The sequence below is a fragment of the Vanessa cardui genome, chromosome 7 (assembly GCF_905220365.1).
Source record: "Vanessa cardui chromosome 7, ilVanCard2.1, whole genome shotgun sequence".
Classification (NCBI taxonomy): Eukaryota; Metazoa; Arthropoda; class Insecta; order Lepidoptera; family Nymphalidae; genus Vanessa; species Vanessa cardui.
In genome coordinates, this window is record NC_061129.1 from 12,151,529 (window position 1) to 12,175,656 (window position 24,128).

The window sequence follows — 24,128 nt, forward strand, 5'->3', positions numbered from 1 at the left end:
ACTTAATTTGTGTATATAATTCATCTCGTTCTCGGCGGTGAAGGAAAACATCGTGAGGAAACCTGCACATGTCTAATTTCATTGAAATTCTGCCGCATGTGCATTCCACCAACCCGCATTGGAAGAGCGTGATGGAATATATTCCAAGCCCTCTCCTTAATGGGAGATCTCCATTAGCCCAGCAGTGGGAAATTTACAGAATGTTATATTACTTTACTACTTTATAACAACATCCTGTAATTATTTTAATATAATGTAATAGTCGCTAATCAAAGTATAAATAATGATATTTCATTCAATCTTTCTTTTGTATTTCGCTGTTAATTGTTGTATTGAAGTTTATTTGTTCCACGGTAAATTGTCGAGGCTAAAACCAGCATTAGGTGGCCTCGTAAACACGGTCTCATTGCGTCCATAACGAGCGATAGGTCTCGCACGTGCGCCTGTGTATATTATCTACGTTATATAAATTTACACCGATATGAATTCAAATATATACTTTTTGATCCTTGTTATTCTATTACATATAATAAAAATGGAGTGTCTGTTTGTAATATTAAAATATCCCTTTTTTACTCAATGCATATGTATACAAGGTACATATGTACCAACCAAAATAACATTCTTACAATTTTTGTCTGTCTGTCTGTTTGTTCCGGCTAATCTCTGAAACGGCTGGACCAATTTTGACGGGACTTTCACTGGCAGATAACTGATATAATAAGGAGCAACTTAGGCTACAATTTTTTTTTTAATAAATCAAACGCGTACAAGTTCGCCGGCACAGCTAGTTTAATTTTTCATTTCATATAATTTTACTTAATGATGTACCACTTAAATTCCACTGAACTAAGTAGGTTTGATATTAAATTTTTATTATTTTTTTATCTCACTAAAGGAAGGTTCCAACGTGTTACCCCCACATGAAATGGAGGGGTATGTGAAACTAACCCATACCTAGGCGTCCTGGTGATCACCAGCGTTCGACGTCGACACCACGTCTAATGGCACGTTTACCTCGTGGAAAGCGCCCCACCCTTGCTATCTGGTACAGGTATCTACGGAAGCACTGATGGTCAGCACCTGCGGCAATCTTCTTCCGACTTAAGAAGCCAATATACTTGACTTAAAAATAAGTCAATTCGATTACATATTATTTTGATTACCACTCCACACCACATGGCAGTATTATTATAATTATTGTGATTTTTCTATTTGAAAATAAACGATAGCTAAATGTTTTTAGATGAGCGCGAATTAACTATAAACAGTCATATCAATTTATAGCCGCGTAACTTTGGGTAGATTAAGCGGATAATAATATAAATTGAGGATGTTAAGTTAATTTTGACAACTACCATCATCATTCTCAATTCTCAATGAAAGAAAATAATTGTACAAAGACCAGTACACCTTCGAATCCTTCACTCCCATAATTCCCAAGTTTCCATAATCCGCAACTTCAGTAAATGTCGTTTCTTAGTGGGTGTCTGTCCGCATCAAATAAACAACAGAAAAATTTAACGCCTTTTTAAAAAAAAATATTTCGTCTTCGAATTATGATACTTTTTTAGCTAGTCCATGGACCAACCAGTCCAAAGTTAAATTTTCATTGTTAGTTTATGTTACGCTGCGGTGTGATAGACGCCTTCTTTAAATACCTCCCATTGAGATGAGTGTTCGCGAATCGTTGATTCGAACGGTACACGAACAGAGATAAGCTATTTTAATTTAGTTACAAAACTGAAATGCATTATGTATTAGGAGTTCAAATAGAAAAATAGCCTATCTCGAAATCTTTGGAATGAAATAATTGGGATGCAGAATCTTCGCATTGTTAGACAGTAATTACAGCTGAAGATCGCGAAATCCGCCGTATCATCGCAAGAAGTACTATTATCTTGGTCTTATCTTTCGTACGTCAATCATTCGTATTCAGGAAAACGTTACTCAAAGGCGACATGACAAAACCAAACAAATGACAACTGGAAGTTTAATTTTTCAAGTTATATAAGAGTTTTTAACACAATCAAATAATATAAGTGCTAAACAAAAACACCAACGGCGCTAAGCAACTCTTAAAGTAATGTTTCAGGGGTATTGTATTAAGAATAAAAAATGTCGCTTTCACGTTTTAAGCGATAGTTAATATTGGTTACATTGCCAAGGTGTATAATCTGTGATGAATTCAGAAGCAAATATGACAGTCTGCCTACCTATTTCATAAAAAAACGAAATTCTTATAAATGACTAATAAGAGACGCTTGTAATTCAAATCTTGAGTTTGAAATTAGTTTGTGAACTCATTTAAATCTTGCAGTCTATTTTCTCATAAATATTTGGTAATAAAAAATATTGTTTTCATTTTATTCTGACTAAACAATAAAATATTACTCAATGGCATATGTCAAACATTAACCATAGACAAAGAAGTTTAAACTGTAAGATTCAAAACCTATCATTTAGAGTTGGTTTGTACGTTAAACACATACACTACATTTATTCTATACATCGATACAAAAGATTAATATTTTGTATGGATGCACGTCACTAAAATCATATCAAACAGAAATTGTCTGTTATTTTAAGTGTGAAGTTTTCTATAATAGATAATTGGGTTTTGCTATACAAAAATCGAATAGAAAAATAACAATGTCATAGCCCAAACATAACTGTACAGCCCATTAATAAATATATCAAAGCCCCTTTAAATTACATGAAATTACTTGACATTAAAAGTATATGAAATTGAAAAAACCTACTCTCAAACCATAGATACTAGAACGGTAGATCTGTCAAATGTGTAAATTCAGTTAAAATTACGTTTTTTTGAAAATTAATTTATATCCATTTTATGCATAATACTTTTTAAAAACTCCTTTTATATGGAGATCACTGAAAACGGTTCGGAGATTAACTAGCAATGGAAAATTTTAGACTGTTTTTTATTAAGTTGAAAGTGTGCTGACTAAATTGTTTTGTAATGTTGACTGCTATCGTCTTTCAATTTATTACTTTGTCTGTTTGATATCAAAAATGTTATGGAATAGGTTGGCGTACGAGCATATAGGCCACCTGATGGTGAGTGGTGACCATCACCCATACACAATGACGCTGTAAGAAATATTAACTATTCCTTACATCGTCAATGCGCCACCAACCTTGGAAACTAAAATGCTATGTCCCTTGTGCCTGTAGTTACACTGGCTCACTCATCCTTCAAACCGGAACACAACAATACTGCGTACTGACGTTTAGCGGTAGAATATCTGATGAGTGGGTGGTACCTACCCAGACGGGCTTGCACAAAGCCCTTCCACCAAGTAAACTAAATGCCATTATAATTACCTTGCCCTAATAATAATATACTTACATATACATCTACGTATTTATGTTAAACAGTTTCCTAACAAATTATTATATATAAAGAAAAATCTCATAAAATAAGTTGTATGTCTAAATATTCTATATTCTTCTTATATTTTTAATTTATTACCAAACTTCGTAACGCTAATTGACTCAATTAGAACATTTTTTTTTCAAATGTCAAGATAGGAAGTCAAAGGCGGTGGACCTTAAACAATATTAATTGTTTTAATTCACACATCTGCTCATTTTGTAGACGTAATAAAACAATTGACCAGCCCGCAGCCTGACGTCAAATAATATTTCGAGTAACTAACAAGGAGGTATTGCACCTGTCGCTCACGCTATGCTCCGCCGAGCACGACGCTAGCGGTGCTGGGCCCGCTCCTTGCCTGACAAAAGAAGCCGTTGAAAATGTAGATTCTTAATTCGTTTTTGTGGATTAAATTTCGAACGAAACTGACTTTTTATGAAGCTATCGCAATCTTAGTTCTTAATTTGAAATAAGATGTGATTGATGGTCGGTTGTTTGCTTATTCTGAAATCTGTATAAATAAACTTTTTATTAATTCTGATGAGACAAAAGTTCCTGCATTACTTACCAAGGGGTACGTTTACATATATTACGAAGCCTGTTACGCTCGAACCTTCTATCCAATAAGAAATATATTAATAAGTGATATTATCTTGCCATCGACGCTCTTTGCCAATCGATCACCCAATAGTGAACCATATGTATATGCATCAGCTGGCTCAGAAAACATCATTACAACACAACATTAAATAATAATTTTATTGATTTAAGTGATTATTTAATAATAGTTGAAATTAAAAATTGTATATTAAATTTCAGACTTTTTAAATTCATTATAAATAAAACACAAACACCAAATGATAAGCACTAATTAAATGTCCCGTACATTCAATTATTGCTTTATCATTGAGGGGACTTCGCGCTCAAGTCTGGGAATCCCTGGGTTAAGGTGTGATTGAAATAATACAATTTCATTATGCTTTGAATTTAAAGAAAGTTATAAATGGAGTATTTTTTGTCCAAAGATGGAGAAGTTTTTTGGGAACGTTTTTATAAAATGTTTTTAAATTCGGGCTTTGTTTCGAATGGGATAAGACTTCGAGATACATTCATTCGATTATTCTCTTAGATAGATTTAACACTACACATAAAAACTATTATCGTGTAATTAATCTAGCTATATCATGCGAGCTACCTCTAATGATATGGGGTCTGGAATTAAATATGTGAGTTAAATGAAGGTTAAAATTTGGGTAAGTAAATCAAGTTTTATTTATGACAATTTTCATGTTTAGAGATGAAGAAACGAAATTATAACGAAACCAACATCCAATACTTACATTGTTTAAAGTATAAAAACATATACAAACTTGAATCGGAACTGCGTGGTAGAATCACCTCAAAGCTTTTGTTCTATAAGATCTCACTGCACTGCAGCTCACTTAGACATTGCATTAAAGTCATCTGTCATCGATCTCCTGCTGTTAATCCAGTTTTATTTGGGATCGGTGCAGCATGTCTTCTTCCATACTTCCCTATCTGACGTCATTTCCAGCCATATCGTCTTTTACACAATCCATCCATAGTTTCTTTGGTACTGCTATAACAGTTTAGCTGAAATAGTAGCAAATATAGATTTAAAGGATGTTGATTATTTATAAGTCGCCTTCGTGAGTTTACCTTTTATTGCTTTTTTAGTCAAATTGAATAAAGTCACAGCGTATAAAAAGTATATCTAATTTGGTAAAAAGTATTTCATGGTTATGAGCCAAGTTTCGGGTGAAATCTTATATCGATATATAATTGAAAAATTACCTAATAGTTTAATATAATTAATGTTTAATCTAATTAACTAGTGACCCGCCCCGGCTTCACTCGGGTGCAAAACTGATACAAAATGTAGGTACTACAGAATTTGTTTATTTTCGACATCATATTAGAAACTTCTAAAATTATCACTGTTTCTTGACTATATTATCCATGTATTATATACAAAATCTTTCGTCTCAAATCACTCTATCTATTAAAAAAAAAACCGCATTAAAATCCGTTGCGTAGTTTTGAAGATTTAAGCATATATAGGGACAGAGAAAGCGACTTTGTTTTATACTATGTAGTGAGTAGTGATTAATTATTTCTTAGTTTCTTGTAACATTTTCTGTAAACCTAGATAATCTTTGACAGTCTTATCTTACCACGAAATTATGTAACGTGTAGCGAGTTCCATCTTAAATTCTCATCACTGGATATTGTTCGCATGTACCCCAACTCGCCTGAAGCGCTGGAAGTTGGCGCCTAGTGAATAATGGATGATATTTTATAGTAATTATATTGCACGCTACATTTTACGCACTAAATCTTGAAAGCGTTTAAGCGCTTTATGGTATCTTAATTTTGCCTAACATAGACAGTGTGCTAGAACGCGGATAAAACTTCGACTTACACAAAATTTACAGAAGTCATAATCTATCATTAACAATGAAATATTATTTGGTTATATCGGCACATTATGTGCATGTGTACGAAAATATGAAATAACCCTCATCCCTCACACTCATAACACGATCTATTATATTCACGATTAAAAGGATTTAATGCGTAGAATGAACTGTTTTTCATTTTATTTGGGATGAAGAAATACTACACAAACAAGTCTTAAACATCACTTCATTATTTATATAGCACATATATTTATTGGGCCGGCAACGATCTTTGGTATACACGATTGAAATGATTTCATACGTAGAACGAAATGTTTTCCATCTTATTTGGGATGAAACACTTCCAAACAGTTCCAAGTCTTAAACATCACTTCGTTATTTATATAGTACATATATTTATTAGGCCGGCAATCATTTCGAATTCTGGTTTTCGATAATTTTCAACTTTATAACTTATCAACTAATCAAGAAATAACTCAATATGTTATACGAAACCACACTAATGACTGATATAAGCCACTAATAATTGATGATAACAATTATTCGACTCCAAAAATTTATAAATAATATATAATAGGGTCTTTATAGTGCTGGTCACATTTGTAGGGCGTGTGAACTTGTGTTACTATATGTAGATCCCGTTAATGACATGTTAATGGCTTTAAGAAGCATTAATACATCTTGCAATGACACTGCTTAGTTGCTAAGGTGACTTTGCTAACAGACTCAGACTTTATTACTTAAATAATGGCATTTTTTAAATGTTGAAAAAAGTAACTACTGAGTTTCTTGCTGGTTCTTCTCGGTAGAATCTACTTTCCGAACCAGTGGTATAGATTCACTTAATTGTTAATTGACGATTCGATATGTTTCAAAAGTGCTTGTAAAAGCCCGCTTGAATAAAGTTTATTTTGATTTTGATTTATAATTCATTTTTATACAATAAAATCCAGTTAAAGCTTAAAGAATATTCTGTAACTTATTCTTAATATAAAATAGTTGTTATAAATGTATTACTATACGATACATTTTTAGAACTAGATATTATATTTATAAATGCTATGCTATATACATATAGCAATAATCAATTCATTCAGAATTTTAATAAAACAATATACCTAATGTGCTTATATTAATTTTTCAAATTAATATACCGACTACCGTTGGTATATAAATAAATTCTTATCTCTAGGGAAAAAATATATCGTATCCAGGGTGAAAACATTCGTTTTAAATCTAGAACGACGTTTTTCTTTAGTGGTTTTATAATTTATCCCTAGCGTTGCAATAAATTTCGAGATGTTATCGGGACACTGCGTCCCGCTTTACCTTTTCACCCGATCTAAGTTTCAAGTGCGTTAACATAGAGCATACAGCTCTCTTTGTTGCTATTACATAGGTATTAAACGATACAAAATCCAATGCCGTATCTGCGTTAATAATCTTTGTACTTTGACGAATATTATTTAAAAAAATATTAAACATTCTGTTTTTAAATACATTAATGTTACATGCAGCAAATTTTGAATTTGGTCAATATTTTTTTTATTAAACACCAAGATGACGATATCATTCATAATTCGTATTTTGAACAAAATATCACCTTAAAGTCAAACAACGGTTGACAACTAAGTTTCACTATGTGTTTATTTTCTTAATTATCTTCGCGAATAAAAGTCGATTAAAATATATATAATTAATCGATTATATAAATATTTAATCGGTGTCAGCCAAAGTAATGCAAGATATAGTTATATATCTATGACAAGTTATTAGATACTAAAATAAATATTTGTAATTATTATAATCATGCACGCCATATTTTACATCGAATATGTACCACGTGGATAATTAAGCAAGAAATATCAACTTAAATATTTCTTTCATTTTAAATGTATTGTTTAGTGCATGTGAGTTGCGTTGATAGCAATTATAATATTATTCACGTTCGATTCATAAAACCACAAATATTAAAACCGAAAACCGCGCGAGGGGCGTTAGGAAATGTCTAAAAATTATGAATTGAATTCAAAGTAAACGTGCAAGTGAGATCATTCGCTGGCTCCTCGCAAGGTGGCTGACCGAAGCACTGAGCGGAACGCTGAGGGCGCCACGCTCCGCTGCGCAGCGGATAATGACATTGCCAATCATATCTCACTCCTCGCTATCTCGTTAATTACGAGTCTTCTTCTAGAAGTGCGCACGTCCACTTTACTCGTACATTTCTTATATTTCGCACACCTCAATTGCGAAAGCGTGCTTCGTAGACGAAACGTCTTATCGTTCACTGACTCTCTATATTTTTAAGCTGCAATAAAATTTTATGAAATGACTGTACTTTAAAGTACATATGAGAGTGTGAAAATATAAAATGTATTATTCTTCTTCTTCTTGCTTTATTTTCGAGAAATATATAAAATGAATAAAATAATTGATTTAATTAAATATTATGCATACATGCATCCCATGGAGAACGTGTTAAATATGTATTAAATTTTTGTTTATATTATTTATGGACCTGTTTATTATAAACAGGTCCATAAATAATATAATCATTATAGCGAGCTTGATATTGAACATCAAACATTATTTCATTTGAATTTAACGCAGATTTTGCTGTAGAGCATTAATAGAGGGAATATGAATTAATCAATTAAAAATTTTAATGATTTTGATTCTATATCTACAGATTGTTACTTAAACTAACAGACATATAACATTTCTAAGAGCGGTAAAATACCGCCATTTTGAATGTCAATTTCCATTAAACGGCAAGCAACATTTTAGCGTGAAATAAGCAGTTTATTCTTCTGGGACAATCAAGAAACTGGGAATTTACTCTTTTATTAAATAAAAGTAAATAATAACATGACTTTAATATTAGAAAAAAATATATTTCTAAACATAACTATCGATAATCGAGTTTAAAACTACTAGTTAACTAAACTACTGATTTTATTGTAATCCTTTGTTTAATATATAACTTACTAGGTATAATGATGACAGGTCATAAGTTAACCCTAATTGTAAGGATGAAGTCAACGTTGATACAATCCTATCCAACGATAAGCATCATTAGTTCAGAAATAGCTCGCTCTTGTCACCTGTAATCATTAAATTTAATGATTGTTATATAAGGAAATATCATGTATCTTTGACATTAAATCATGAAATAAAATATATTCCGCAAGGGTTTGCAATAGAACACATCTATGAACGTATGAAAACTCCAAAAAACTTAATATCAATTACAGAAACCAATATGGCGTTTAGATTTAAATCAAGCCATTTCTCACTTGGATCTTTATTCAAGTTATTCTATTTTAGACATAATTCTGTAATCAGAAACTCAATGGACGTATCAGTTTGCTGTTTTATAAAGATTTCCCAGTTTCGGATGTGTCGAAACGTCACGTAGTGCTGCGAAGCGTGACTAGAGGGTACACGGTCTGATGCCTCCGCTACTGAATTGAAATGATAAATATCACTGGTTTTGACTTATTTTATGTAACATGTACTTTATTCAATAAATATTGAATAAAAGTATATTAAGCTGACGACGACGACCGATGACGACGTTATGGAAAAGCTGATGGCAAATTTGTCATTTGAAGGGGCAAAAACAACTACCATTAAATTTCTGAAATACCTCACAATGGCTATCCATAATAAGGATAACCTAATCTTGATCAGACTGGCAAAACTCTATCCAAACCATCCTAGGAATCTAGTGTCGCACTAAAATCGATTAAACGAGGATCAAATCAAATAAGAAAGTCAAAAATCAAAACTTGAAAACAAACATGCAAATTCTACAAGTAAACTCAGACAAATAATAGAGAGATACTGCGAAGGGTCGGACAACACGTCTTTGGAGATAAGAAACAATTAACACAAAAAAATAAAATGCCACACATAATATACTATTATATTATACTACACTACTTGCCGCCCGCAATTTTGTCCGTGTGTTATAATTTACTCAGATGTTAAATGACTTTTTTTAGAAGTAAACTGTAGTGTACGTACTTTTCCAAACTGTACTATCTCTGTGGCAAATTTCATTCAGAACCACTTAACCGTTCTGGGTTAAGTGATAAAGTACCAAACATTCATCCACCTAAACATTCATATTTATAATATAAGTAAGATGCATAACGTACATAAAGTTAAAATGATATCATGACGATAATTTAAGACTAAATATTCAAGTATACGGTCAACGAACTACACGTCAGGTTGACATAATTAATTCATTTAGTTTCAGAACGCTACTGTCTTAGGTAATGTTGATGAGAGTTACTGGGTCTCTTAAGTTAATACAATCAGGAAGTGACAATTGAATTAATAGTCCTGTCCAGGGTTGTCTATTCTGCATAATTTGATTAGTCATTAAATACTTGTAGTCAACATTCTGATAAAGTGGCAATAAATTTCATACAAATCGGACATTTGGGTTTTAAATAGGCGATTTATAACGATTTTCAAGGGAGATAAGATCAGGATGTACAGACAAAGCGACGACCCTAGTATTCATTATCGTTGTTAATAGAACAATAAAGTGTGTCATGTCAGCCAGGTCGCGTAATCAACAGGATGACGTCGTAGGACACGGGCGCGATCTGTCAGTCTAATGCCGTTTATCGAAAAACTCGCATAATCCCTACGAATATATTGAAAAATATTAAATTGACGGTACTTAACAAATCGAAAACGAACTGTAAAAATTAAACTACGTTCTATATTTGAATTTCGATTCAAATGATATATAATAAAAACAAAATAAAAATTAAGCAAAGAGGTTGTATATTTTAACGTTGATGTGGAACTTTTTGGCGCGAAATAAGCAAGTGGCTGCCATGTTGGGGTTGCTGGCGGCAGCTGCTTTGGTTGTCATTTTTTTGACAACTAGGGGTGGTGGTCATACGGTCGTTGAGAAATTTATGGACGAGACCGAAGATATCAGCGAAGATGCACATATTTTTTCAACTCTCAGGTAATTTTTTTCTTTTTATTTTCAAATTGTGTATCATCACAGACATGTCCGTTGTTGACCTTTGATATATATCTTCAATTTGTTTTAAATTTTGTAGGCCTGCTTCGTACATTCGTTATTCGTACTTGAAGGCATGTTGTGGTTTGGATGGCATTCGGCTAGTCTGTTTGTAGGATCATCTCTGCTATAGATTGCCATTAAATTTTAATGTAGAATTTTAGTAGTAGCCATATGTGCCCTCTTCGGTATTGTTCCCAAGGCGGCTTCACGGTTCTCAGGAGTTACGGATTTACCAATAGCGGAAAATTTAGCCCAAATTTGTTATTATCTTGCAGACATAAAAAAAGAATTATAATTATATGTATACATATTACGTCTATAATCCGTATACTGGCCAATCGCGTAAAATAATCTAGTAACTGTCAGAAATATCACCTAGGTCATAATCATACTAATAACGGGAAAAAGTCGATGAAAAGTCAGTAGGGGCGGCAAAAATTGAATAGCCTACTAGCGACAGATTTGTAAAGACTTCTAAACTAACATACATAAAACTTATACCAGAATATGGAAGGCATTTTGGTAAAAGCTGTCGTATACAATATTATTATATGAGTAAATTTAAGACGTCACTATATCACTATTAAGTTATTGACTTGTTTTAATATTAATCACAATATGTACCAGTTACATTACAGAGTGTAACAGTATAGCCCTACACAAACACCTAATCAAAGATAATGTGATGTTGGCATAGACAATGTGTCTACATTTTACTAATTTGATGCATTCCTAACAATGACAAGCGTGAATATCATATTCTTGTAAATTTATCGTCGCATTTAATATGGTATGACCATGCTATCTTCATTTATGACAAACAGCCGGAAATGACCTTGTTGGTGTGATGCATAGAGTATCTTTACCGATAATTGTATGTTGTGAAATAATACTGTGACTAATATCGTGAGTTACTACTGTGCTCTCTAGCTGTATAGCTAGTCTGTAGCTCTTTAAATTGACGATGAAGAAAAGCCTATTTGAATATTTTGATTTTGAAAAGTGTATGCATCAAATCCATTTTACTATTTCATTATTAAAAAAATACATGTAAAGTACAGCGCGAAAAGCTATGTAAGAGAATGTCTTTCTGATAGACAATTAGAATTACTATTCCTTAGTGTAATGCATGTGTGATAATAAAAACATCCTTCTGTTATATTACTACACACACTAACAAACAAATTAAATATAAGATATACCAAAGACACAGAGAACACGTCCGTGGAGATACAAATATTTACAATAAGTATTGCATATTATTTTACTTACTATATAATAAATTACTTTGCAGCCTCCCGTCAGATGATCGTTTCATGCCATCTATAGGAAACGGTCATGTCGCCACAAACGTGTTCAGCGATACAGTCTACATGAACGGCCTCTATAACGGACGTAAGGGGGAGAGTCACAGGGCGAGAATACCCGCCTGGGCCAACATCAGGTTGAAATCAACCCTGACAAATCACCCCTACAGCCCCGTGTACAGCTTGGATACAAAACATGGAGTTTTCCAAGTGACCGTTGACAGAGACAGATCGGTCGTCACCCAAAGGATATTTGCACATAAATTTTACACGAGAACAATTGTCAATCAGATACAAGTTGTACCGAAAACGCACGCCGGTGAGATTTTTTAACGGTTACCTTTGATGATGTTGAATAGCATTTTCGCAAGTAGCCGTTTTGCTATTTTTTTGATGAAGGCGTTTTATTCATATAATGTTTTGCTATTTTATGTAATAAGTCTTTTTAAGCGACTTCTAAAAAAGAAGTTTCGACACGTACATATGTAAGATTATTAGAATTTAATTATAATAGAATATGATAATCCATTGAGGCTTCCAAGTACGTGTGCTTAATTTCATAAGTGTATGTTTGTATATATGGCCACGAATTTCTTGAAAATTTAAAGTTGTATTGAGATAATAATTTTCAATTTAAGTAAGTTATACTACAACTAAGGGAACTGTAAGTTTGCACTTATTTTTTTTAAATTCACTAGCTGTTTCTAATTTTGAAGTCGGTTTAATTATTTTATAAATTAATAATGATAAGGAAAGTATCTTTTACTAGCTTAAAATACTACTAGTTTATAATTTAACAATAAAACGATTCTGTTATAATTGTGGCGCTATATATAGAGATAATAAAATAACAATTAATACTAATTTTAGATCCAAACTTTGTCCACCACGAGATATGGATCGCAATAAGTCAGATGGCCGGTCCTGATAGCGAGGACATTGCTTTCGAGTCACCGATTCCTGAAATCATTGACGACACGATAGTGTGGAAAGCTTGTGGGAAAACGAAGGAATCGGAAGATCCGGTGTACCAGCCTCTGCCTGTCGACGTTTGTGCGTACTGGACATCGGTTCCAGATCACCTAGTTGTGCCCCATTTTCGAAGCAGGGTCTTTACATTTGTGATGACCGTGGATAAGAATGAAACAGTCGCGAGACAGGAATTCGTTAAAAGTAAGTATTCCAAAAATATCTGTTTTTTTCTGGATAATATAATATTAATGTAAGCGAAGATTTTTTTTCGTTATATTTACACTTGCTTTATTATGTGCTATTACTATATCAATTTCAATAGACAATTTATATTTTTCACCATAACTTAAATAAGAACATTGTATTTTAGAAAACTCTATCAAATAATTTTATAATAAACAGAATAAGATATATAAACAGAATCGCTGTTTAAATACAAATTATGCAAGTTACTCGAAAACAACAAATAGTCACACACACACACACGCAGGGAATCCTGGTGTATTATCCTTATCTGTCATTGATCTAACATTGAAGATTATCGCTATTAACTGTGGTGTTTAGATGTTTAACTATTGTGAAGTGAATAACTCAAAGTCTGTCTTGTTCCTTGTGTCTTGTAATTCCAATTTTTTTTATTTGTTTCATTGTTTACCCAAAACATCAACTTTAAAATAAAATTGCTTTAAAGAGTAATTTGTATATATTAAATATTAACCAACATTTAGGGTAAATTTACATGTGTGCATAGTATTGCAGGAGGATGGCGAAGAGTTGTTCGAGAAACACGTGGAGTGTTGGCTGAAGCTCTACCAGCAGGGCGGGATGGAAATAGAAGGGCACTTAGAACTGGTACGTTTAATAAAGATAATCTTAAATTGAGTGCTACAAAATTGCTATGTACAAGTCCATCTGACGACCTCCATAGTCGAGTGGTGTGTACAACGGTTTTCATGGGTACGCCACTCCGAGATCCCGGGTTCGATTCCCGGCCGAGTCGATGTAGATTACCATTAGTTTTCTATGTTGTCTTGGGTCTGGGTGTTTGTGGTACCATCGTTACTTCTAATTTCCATAACACAAGTGCTTTAGCTTCTTACATTGGGATCAGAGTAATGTATGTGATGTCTCATATTTATTTATTATTTATTTATTTATCTAAACCGCTTCTATCTTGTAAGAACCGCCTTATCTATCTTATATTATAATATTATAAATGTGAAAGTAACTCTGTCGGTCTGTCGCTGTTTCACGACCAAACCGCTGAATCGAATTTACTACTTTTATTACTTTTTGTCTGACACATGACACCCAACACCCTAAATAAAACACGACACAAGCCGCAGGTGACTATTAGTACATATGTATTGCTTCCGGTTTCTGGATGAGCAGCAAGCACAAGGAATATCACTTCTTAATTTACAATGGTGGTAGTTGAATGGTTGAGTGTATATTATGTATTTGCGTATTTTTAATTACCCAAAATCAATGTTATCCTTTCAGGCTAAAATAGTTCACGGGATTTGGTACTACTTCATGAGCTCTTTACCTTCTGAGGAGTCTCACTTGCCCGCAGACAGATTCTTCGGTCTCAGCCCGACTGGTCTGGCTAGAGGAGGAACTTTTGACGATTACGAAGGTACATTCTTTGTTATAAAGAATTTAATATATTTTATATGGATATATCCTCTCCTTTGGTGAATATTGTGTCTTATTATAATATGATGATTAATGCAACCCTCGTTTTTTCTCACAATTGGCATGCTTATCAATAAACAAAATGTAATAATTGTGTTTATGTTGAAATTTTTAATCTGTTTTTAATTAATTTTATTTAACATTTAACTCATCTTCTTACATATTCGCTATGTAAAAGACTGTATGAACATATATACTCCTTTGAAACATTGAGCATTCCTAATATGAACATTTATGATACTCATTGACCAAATCCCTAAATATGTAGTAAAGTAAAAAAAACCAAACTTATATAATATAATACTAATATCAAATGAAATCTTTATATATATAATAATATTTATAAAAAAGTAATATAGATTGTAAAATTCCAATGTCTTTATTTTTTCAGGTCATAATTTCTGGGACACAGAGATATGGATGTTTCCCTCCATACTAATGCTGTACCCGCGATACGCCCACGCGCTGCTGCAGTATCGCCTCGATAACGTATACGTCGCAGCTGAGTTAGCCAAACTTACCGGGAATAAAGGATACAGGTACGCACAGAGTAATAAGAAAAAAAGCTGTTTTTTTATTTTATTTATGTTATGTGTAAGCTGTGCATAAAATATTGTGCCAAATGTACCAATTAAGGCATGTAGGAGATTATGTTTTAAATATTCTTAAGGCTTATATACGATACATTAAATGAGTTAATTATGAGTAGGATTAATTATACACAGTGCTAGATATCATAAAAAATATATCAAAGATAAATACGACTTTGTATCATTAATAAATGATTCGCAATCGCGTCAAAAAAACGCGTCTCTTCTTCAGCAAAGCGAAGGACAGTCCGAAATAAATAAAGCGTTACTGTCGATCACAGGAATTGCTTTTATAATGTATCAGGCTCTTAAGGTATTATACGTAAAGATCTACATGGTGGAAATTACGGTTCGGTCATATTAAAAGGAATATCAGGTCCTATTAAAATATATAATAAGATGACAGCCTAGTAGTTTTAGTTATAATCCGGAATCCGGAAATCCGGAAATAAGAAATCCGAAATTTATATGACTTTGAATAAATGGATATTATTTAAAACATCATGATTGGTTACAGGTTCCCCTGGGAAAGTGCATACACAGGCTCGGAAGTAACCCAACCTTGCTGTCCCGAAGTGGCCGAGTTCGAGCAACATATTACTGGTTGTATAGCGTTTGCTGCTAGACAGTACTTGGCTATGACTAGGGATGAAAATTGGTTAAAGGTAACATAACTTTTGATTTCAAGACTTACCCTAATATACCTATCGATTGTTCTTTTCAATCAAGCATCAAGATAAAATAGTGAATTTTAATCTATATTATTTTGTTGATTTCCTTTTTATACCTGTAATAGCGCATTCGTTCAGAACATAATACTTCTTGTGATATGTATTAGGAGTAATTTAAATGAAGACTATGTTAGACTCGAGCATTATCCATTGTTTGAACCACGTGGATTATTTGTCTTGGCTCCTTGTCACTTGGTGAATATTTATACATTAATAAATATTGTAATATCGAGCAAGATATTAAAGTTAGCAACTGTGTGTATTTGTCTGATGGAAAGGGACGAGTTTTCCTCTTGACGAGGCGAAGATATTAATTAATCTTACGCTACTGCAGTGAAAGATTCCTCACTATGTGTTCCTTAAAGATTTTATCTTCAATCAACGGTTAAGAAATACATGTTCTACCTACTGAGTTGTGTCAGTTTGTCGTAATTTTTGAACTGTTGACATGGCTTGTATCATAAATCAAGTACGATGTGTTAATTTCCTAGCATGGCGGATGTTCGATTGTGACAAACATCGCAGACTTCTGGGCTTCCCGCGCCGTCATCAATTACACGACCGGCCTTTATGACATAGAGAGTAAGTAAATGAGTAACGTCTATAAACGTTGCGATGACCGTATTTTGTCACGTGACCTTAAAATATGTAAAAATAACCTTTGACATATATTTTTTTATTCACAAAGGTTTTTTTATAGAATAGATTAGCGGACGAGCATAAGGGCCACCTGATGGTAAGTGGTCACCATACGATGGACAATGACGCTGTAGGAAATATTAACTATTCCTTACATCGTCAAAGCGCCACCAACCTTGGGAACCTAGATGCTATGTCCCTTGTGACTGCAGTTACACTGGCTCACTCAGCTTTCAAACTGGAACACAACAATACTGCGTACTATTGTTTAGCTATAGAATATCTGATGAGTGGGTAGTACCTACTCAGGCGGGCTTGCACAAAGACCTATCACCAAGTAAAATTTTACAGTACAAGGTTTTCTAAGCTTGTACTGTAAAATTATCAAATAATATTTTTTATTAAAATAACAAATGTGCTTTGGAAAGCACGTTGATCTGAAACTCATGGTTCCGGACGCTCAAATACTTCCGGTCACTTAAGAATTGCCGACCAATTGAATTATGGGAGGAAGTAAATGAAGACATAATTTGTGTTCATTTATGCGCACATTCGTGTAAAATCAAATACCAAGCAGAGGTGACTAGTCTTTCTTCAACCTAAGCCATAACCTCAGCCTTTGTAGGTTAAAAGAACATAAACTTTTCCATGTTATAAGATAAATTGGTAAAACAAAAGGAAAATTTTCCCGAAGTGAATTGTAATTTAAATATATATAGGAATTCATTTTATTTTAATCACATATTGGTATTAGATACTTGGCAATGTAATAGCACTTTTGCAACTTCTTACAAATGTGCATTTCTCAGATGTAATGGGTCCTGATGAAGATCACAGCAACATCACAAACTCCGTCTTCACAAACGTTGTGGCTGGTTACTCGTTGTATTTAGCGCAGTGAGTGTGGCTTTATTTAATTTTCATTTTGAATCAAAAATTGGATTTAGAATATAAATAATTAATACATATATTTATGTACCATAACTCTATAATATTTTCTTTTTTTTTAATTTTTTTTTTTTTTTTTTTTTTTTTTTTTTTTTTTTTTTTTTTTTTATGGTCCATTAAACAGATTATAACTAAATACATATTTAATATATAAGTAAACATAACATAGCAAGCTAAGTTATAACCCAACAACTATGTGAACACAGATTGTAGACGAAATATTTCACTTATAAAAATCAAATAACATCAGCACTTGAGAATACATTGTATACATTACAAAAAAAAAACAATAAATGAAAAGAAAAAATTATACAGAAAAATATGAACAAGTTATGACAATGAAAAATAAAATGAAATTATTCAATGGTGAAATGAGGAACTAAATAATGAATAAGAAAATAGATTTAAACACTATTATTACTTGTTAATTGAAAATATTGAAACCAATTGTTTTCTAAATAGATTTAGGTTATTGTTGAAAATGTCAATACCCTCATCCGCGTCCTTTTCGAGAAAAATTTTGTTATATGCGCGACACATACGACCGATAGGATTATGATATGATATGTTGTTATTGTATACGTCCAGGGTAAATATTCTAGGGTGTCGGTATTTAAAGTTTTCTATTGAGAGTGACGGTATCAAGTACCAAAGTTCTTTGAATAACTTGGAAATTTAGAAACGTCATGTAAATGCTCCATTTTTAGCGGTATATAATAATTTGTTATTGTAACAATAGTAAAATATAAATTTATGATAAAGATGCAAAATATCTCAATACTAATTTCAGTTTGAATTGAATTTTATTTTGCAATTTTGTCTCCAGATATGTATCCTGCCTGTGCAAATCTTACTATATGGCGAAGTCCCCCGACCATTGGGCAGATATCGCTTGGAGCCTCGCGATGCCCTACGATGAGACACTGAACTATCATCCACAATTCCAGGATTATAAACGTGGAGATTTCATAAAGCAGGCTGATGCGGTCCTTCTTGGGTTTCCGCTTCAGTATCCCATGAACATGTAAGTATTCCCAAAATTCTGCCGAAAAAATTCGAAAAGAAACTTTTCTTTACCAAATATATAGCATAGCTAATTTTAATATTATATCATCCGTTTATTGTATCGTAATTAAACATTAATAAATATATATTAATAGTTCACAATATATTATTATACACACCTCTTCATAACTAATGAAGATCTCTTCTTAAGAGAGCTCAAACAACAACAGCCTGTAAATTCCCACAGCTGGGCTAAAGGCCTCCTCTCCCTTTGAGGAGAAGGTTTGGAACATATTCCACCACGCTGTTCCAATGCGGGTTGGTGGAATGCACACGTGGCAGAATTTCTATGAAACTTGTCACATGCAGGTTTCCACACGATGTTTTCCTTCACCGCTGAGCACGAGATGAATTATAAAGACAAATTAAGCACATGAAACAGCGGTACTTGCCTGGGTTTGAACCCGCAATCATCGGTTAAGATGCACGCGTTCTAACCACTGGGCCATCTCGACTTAATTAAGAGAGCTCATTCCCCTCAAAACAGATTTTATTGTTCTAATTTCTATGGTTTGACAATACTTAGCGCGGCGCTCTTATAGCGCAGATCCCGAATTATTTGCACCCCTGGACTAAGGTGGACTTGAATTATTATAAAACATGTGAAAATATATTTTATGATTTAAGGCTAAATTTAGGTAATCTGTGGTCTTTTAACTATGACATATCTCAGTAAAATGACGACGAATTTGTTGTTTTTTGGCATATTTCAGAAATTATTCAGTTCACGTGGAGATTCGTTTAAATTATTTCGAAATGAAACTCGTCTCGAATAACGTCCATGGTCAAAACAGTTATTCAGTTTTAACATTAGTTGTATTGTGAAGGGTTAATTGTTGCAAGTATGAATAATTTGTTTAAGGTCGTAGTGGCGTCTGTAGTGACATCAGAACCGAGAAATAATAGGTCAATAATGTATTACTCAATCGTAAACTATTAATAAACTATATCACAAGGCTTGATATATTACTAACACTTCCAATTGTACGACAAATATTATGTAAAAAAGGAATAACGCCATATCCGTTACAATATTGTGTGAACGGAAGTGACGTATTATAATTAGAATGATAATTATTTGGTGGCCTTATTCGGATTGTTATTTTTTGTACAAAAATTAGGAGAGGTTCGTTTGTATTACTTATTGTAATCTATCTTTTAAAATGCTAGCCAGCCAGTGGACTCTATCCGGTTAGAATATGTGAATCTTTTCTGATGAATTTGTCTTCAAACCAGTTATGTACAAGTGAGTTTAATGTATGTTTAATTTATATATCATCGAATATAGGATTAAGAGTGAGTCAGCCGAACTTATGTTATATGTGTATCCATGTGATATGCTCACTTGGCCAATCGTGGTTATCTTTCTCTCACTTACTCTCTTGTCTCAAGTCTCAAGATCTTCCCTGGAGGCGAAGCGTTTGTAGTGGCATTTTTACAGTTTACACAATTTGTTCATTTTAGAAGCTTGCTTATAATATTTTTTTTGATGGTCAGGATACATTGCCTATATGAATTACCAGAAATTACCCCTTTTTAAATGAGAATCTTCTCTTTGCTCTTAGACTCATTAATAGTGTAGAAATAATTTGCTGTAAATTTGTTAATAGTTTTTCATTGATTGTCTCTCTCGCAGTTCCACTCGAGCGAATGACCTCACCTACTACGAAACGGTGACCCGCAGTAACGGACCCGCCATGACATGGAGCATGCATTCCATCGGACAGTTAGATATAGAAGAGAATTTGAAAGCCGCTAAGCTGTTCAATAAGAGCTATGAAGGATACGTAAGGGAACCTTTTAAGGTAAGTAATTGCGGATTCGGGTTGAGTTTAGGTTAGGTTAGCTTTTATTTATTTCTGGTGATGATATCGCCTTACCGAATCCTATCATGGCAGCCAATCAGCAAGCAATCAATGCAAGTTTAAATTACCCGCAGTACAAATATGCAAAACAGAGGTACACTCTATTCCTTTGCTCTGCTCTCATAATCCAATGGGATGGCAAATCCAACACGTCTAAAAAACGTTCAGACGCAGTAAACGGCGTTTCATGCATTCCGAAGCACGCAAGTGTATTTAATTGTGGACTCAGCACTGTTGTTGCGAAATTGTGACGGAAAAAAATTAACGATTTTTTTATCGGTCAGACCTAGATTGAACCCGAAACCTCAGGATCTGTACCCTTATATCTAGTCAACGTGGTACTCAATAATTCCCATAAATACGTCACCGTCAAAAGGTTATCATTTATTTTCTACTTATAACTTTTACTTATTTTCATGGTTAGCACTGCGGAGTTTTTTTTGATTGAAAAATATTTACAGATTGTTGATTTAGGCGTAGAGTCAGACTACTAAGAAATAGAGGTCTACATATTTAAATATTCAAATAAATCATTACTATGTACAGATTATTTTTTCAGTCATTTTTGACAAACTTTTATACTTACAGGTATGGAGTGAACTCCGTCGTCCAAGAGTAGGAGCAGTCAACTTCCTTACGGGTATGGGAGGCTTCCTGCAGACACTTATGTTTGGATACGCAGGACTCAGGATACACTTAGACCGTCTGGAGGTAAATCGTCCTCAGCTACCTCCGGAAGCTACTAGATTTCGAATCAAAGGTATTTTATTATATATTCAAATGAGATGTTTGACTATTGATTTCTTCATTGATCGAGGATTTATTGTCGACGAACGGAGAAATTGAATCATAATCAGAATGAATTGGTTTAAGGCATTAAATACCTGGGGTCAAACCTTACACTGGACATTGGAATTATGGAAACAACTCTGACCGTCTCCTCAGTAGACGACAACTGGCCTCTCATCATGAACAATGGAAGATACAACGTCACATTAGTTCCTGGTTTGACAGGTAATATTTTAAAATGAAGCTTATAGAAGACTATAAACAAATATTCCATTACCCGTGGGCTGTGTCATATCATATTGTGTGTCTTCTCTTAGAAAAGGCTTGGAGGATAAAGGATAATTTACCAGAAAACCACTGAAAAGTCAGCACTATTTTTTATATTTCTTTCTGTCATCAGTAATTTGACATAAGAAGGGAGAGGAAATAATATTGTAAAACAACCGCGTCATCAAGTTTCTAAGGGCGTTACAACAGCCTGTAAATTCCCACTACTGGGCTAAAGTTCCCCTTTGCGGAGAAGGTTTGGAACATATTCCACCACGCTATTCCAATGCGGGTTGATGGAATACATATGTGGTAGAATTTCTAATTTGTCACATGCAGGTTTCTTCACGATGTTTTCCTTCACCGCTGAGCACGAGGTGAATTATAAAGACAAATTAAGCACATGAATCAGCGGTGCTTGCCTGGGTTTGAACCCGCAATCATCGGTTAAGATGCACGCGTTCTAACCACTGGGCCATCTCGACTCAAGGATTAAAACGTTTTTAATTAACATTAAACAAGGCGTTAATGTTAATTAAAAACGTTTTAATCGTTTGTTGCTGGTCAAAAACATTTTTTTTTATCAGACATTTATTTATATTAAGTGGTCCTATGATTATCTTCACCACTTAAGCAAAACAATGTAAACCAAATATTCGTGAGTGAGAGAGTAAGTTTTTAAATAAGATTGACCTTTTGGCAATTCCAATACATTTTAATATTAGTTGGAAGCATGTGTAGTTCCGCTTTATATGCGTCAATATGATTACGTCGATAACAAAATATACGGCGAATATGTGACACTATCTTTATGAACACCCAATTCAAGATTTACAACACTAGATCTGGGTTGACACATATTTGTTTTACGTTACGCCCTTGATAAATCATTTACGATAAGGTAATTTTAAACACGAAAATGATAGATTGTTGACGTTTATAGTTTCGAAAATATGTCCTACAAGGTCCATCAGGTGATGGAAATACGTTCCGTAATAGATAAAAATTGAAACATTTTGTGGAAACTGATAAAAAACTAGCGAATGATATCAAACATTTATAGGTTCATAATTACAGTGACAATTATCCGTAATCAGGAGTATTTTTACTGCTAAAGTCTTAGTCGTTGAGTCCCCTCCTGGGTAGGTACTACTACGTCAGATATTATACCAACAAACAGCAATATTTGTAATGTTGTGTTCTAATTAGGAGTGTGTGTGTGAGCCAGTGTAACAATAGACACTAGAAACATAACTTAGCTTCTTTTTGGTATTTCTGACCGCATTTCTATAAGGGGGGACCACTTACAATTAGGTGATCTATTTACATTAGTAGATGATATATTACACTATATAAAAAAGTCCATTATACGCCGATATAACGACATTGTAAGCCTCCATTGTTCTTTTAATTTGGTTATTGATATGAGGTACATAATGTGTGTGTACTCTAAAATATCATCGAAAAAGGACAAGAGAAGCTTGCGCAGCAGTGGAAGTAGAACATTTGTAGGCTTTTAGGCTTTTTGTGTACATGTATGGTCGATAAGGTTTTTTTTTTCTTTATAAATAAATTTTGATCATTCTTAGGATATTTTTGGATTATTTTTATGTAGCTTTAACCTTCTCATTTTCTTCGATGTTGAACATTACTAAGTTTTTATTAAAAAAAACATAATATATTTAATAAACAATAAACCAAATACTTATATACAATACACTTGTATAGTAAAACAAATATGTTTTTTTTTTCTAAAAAAACAAATTCCAAAAACATTGTAACTGATATCAACTAAATCCTTTTCAGTAACTCTATCCGGAGCAGGTCCGTTCACGATACGATCCCTACCTTGGAAGAACTGCAAGCTGCCGGCCGACACAATTGGGCAGAACTACCTTCGTCCCATAGGATTATAAAAATGCCATGTATTTTAACATATTATTTAAATAGACTGCTTTTAATTAAACTAATTAATAGAAATATGTATTCTTTAATTTCACCGTTAAGTGCCAGGTCAGTTCAGAATGTACATTATTATCTTTACTAGATATGACACCGTCTTAAAATTAATTTTAGTTCCTGATTCTTTTTTTAAAATTGACATATAAACACATGGATATAATTAGTATAGAACCGATTTATTTAGCTCGCTATTGTGTCTATGTCGCAAGGCGACAGGCAGGAGCTGGATGCGAGTAGCCGGACAAAGACCACAGTGGCGTGCGCTTGGAGAGGCCTATGTCTAGCAGTGGACAAAAAGGGGCTGATGATGTGATGTGATGTGTGTGTGTGTGTCTATGTCATCATCTTACGCTTTGATAAATGTCTTTAGAGTATCTATAAAATGACTTTATATTTTT

General features: G+C 33.3%; 1 protein-coding gene across 1 annotated transcript; it reads left to right on the top strand.

Moving 5' to 3' along the window:
* The first annotated feature begins 10,426 nt into the window (after window positions 1–10,426).
* Window positions 10,427–23,750, top strand: LOC124531443 (protein-glucosylgalactosylhydroxylysine glucosidase). Its single transcript, XM_047106030.1, has 14 exons — window positions 10,427–10,837; window positions 12,192–12,523; window positions 13,075–13,377; window positions 13,928–14,028; window positions 14,680–14,815; window positions 15,266–15,413; window positions 15,982–16,129; window positions 16,687–16,777; window positions 17,644–17,731; window positions 18,609–18,806; window positions 20,484–20,652; window positions 21,301–21,472; window positions 21,586–21,726; window positions 23,575–23,750. Exons 1-14 carry the CDS (start codon window positions 10,662–10,664, stop codon window positions 23,682–23,684), a joined length of 2,313 nt encoding a protein of 770 aa, XP_046961986.1. The 5' UTR covers window positions 10,427–10,661; the 3' UTR covers window positions 23,685–23,750.
* Window positions 23,751–24,128: the final 378 nt, after the last annotated feature.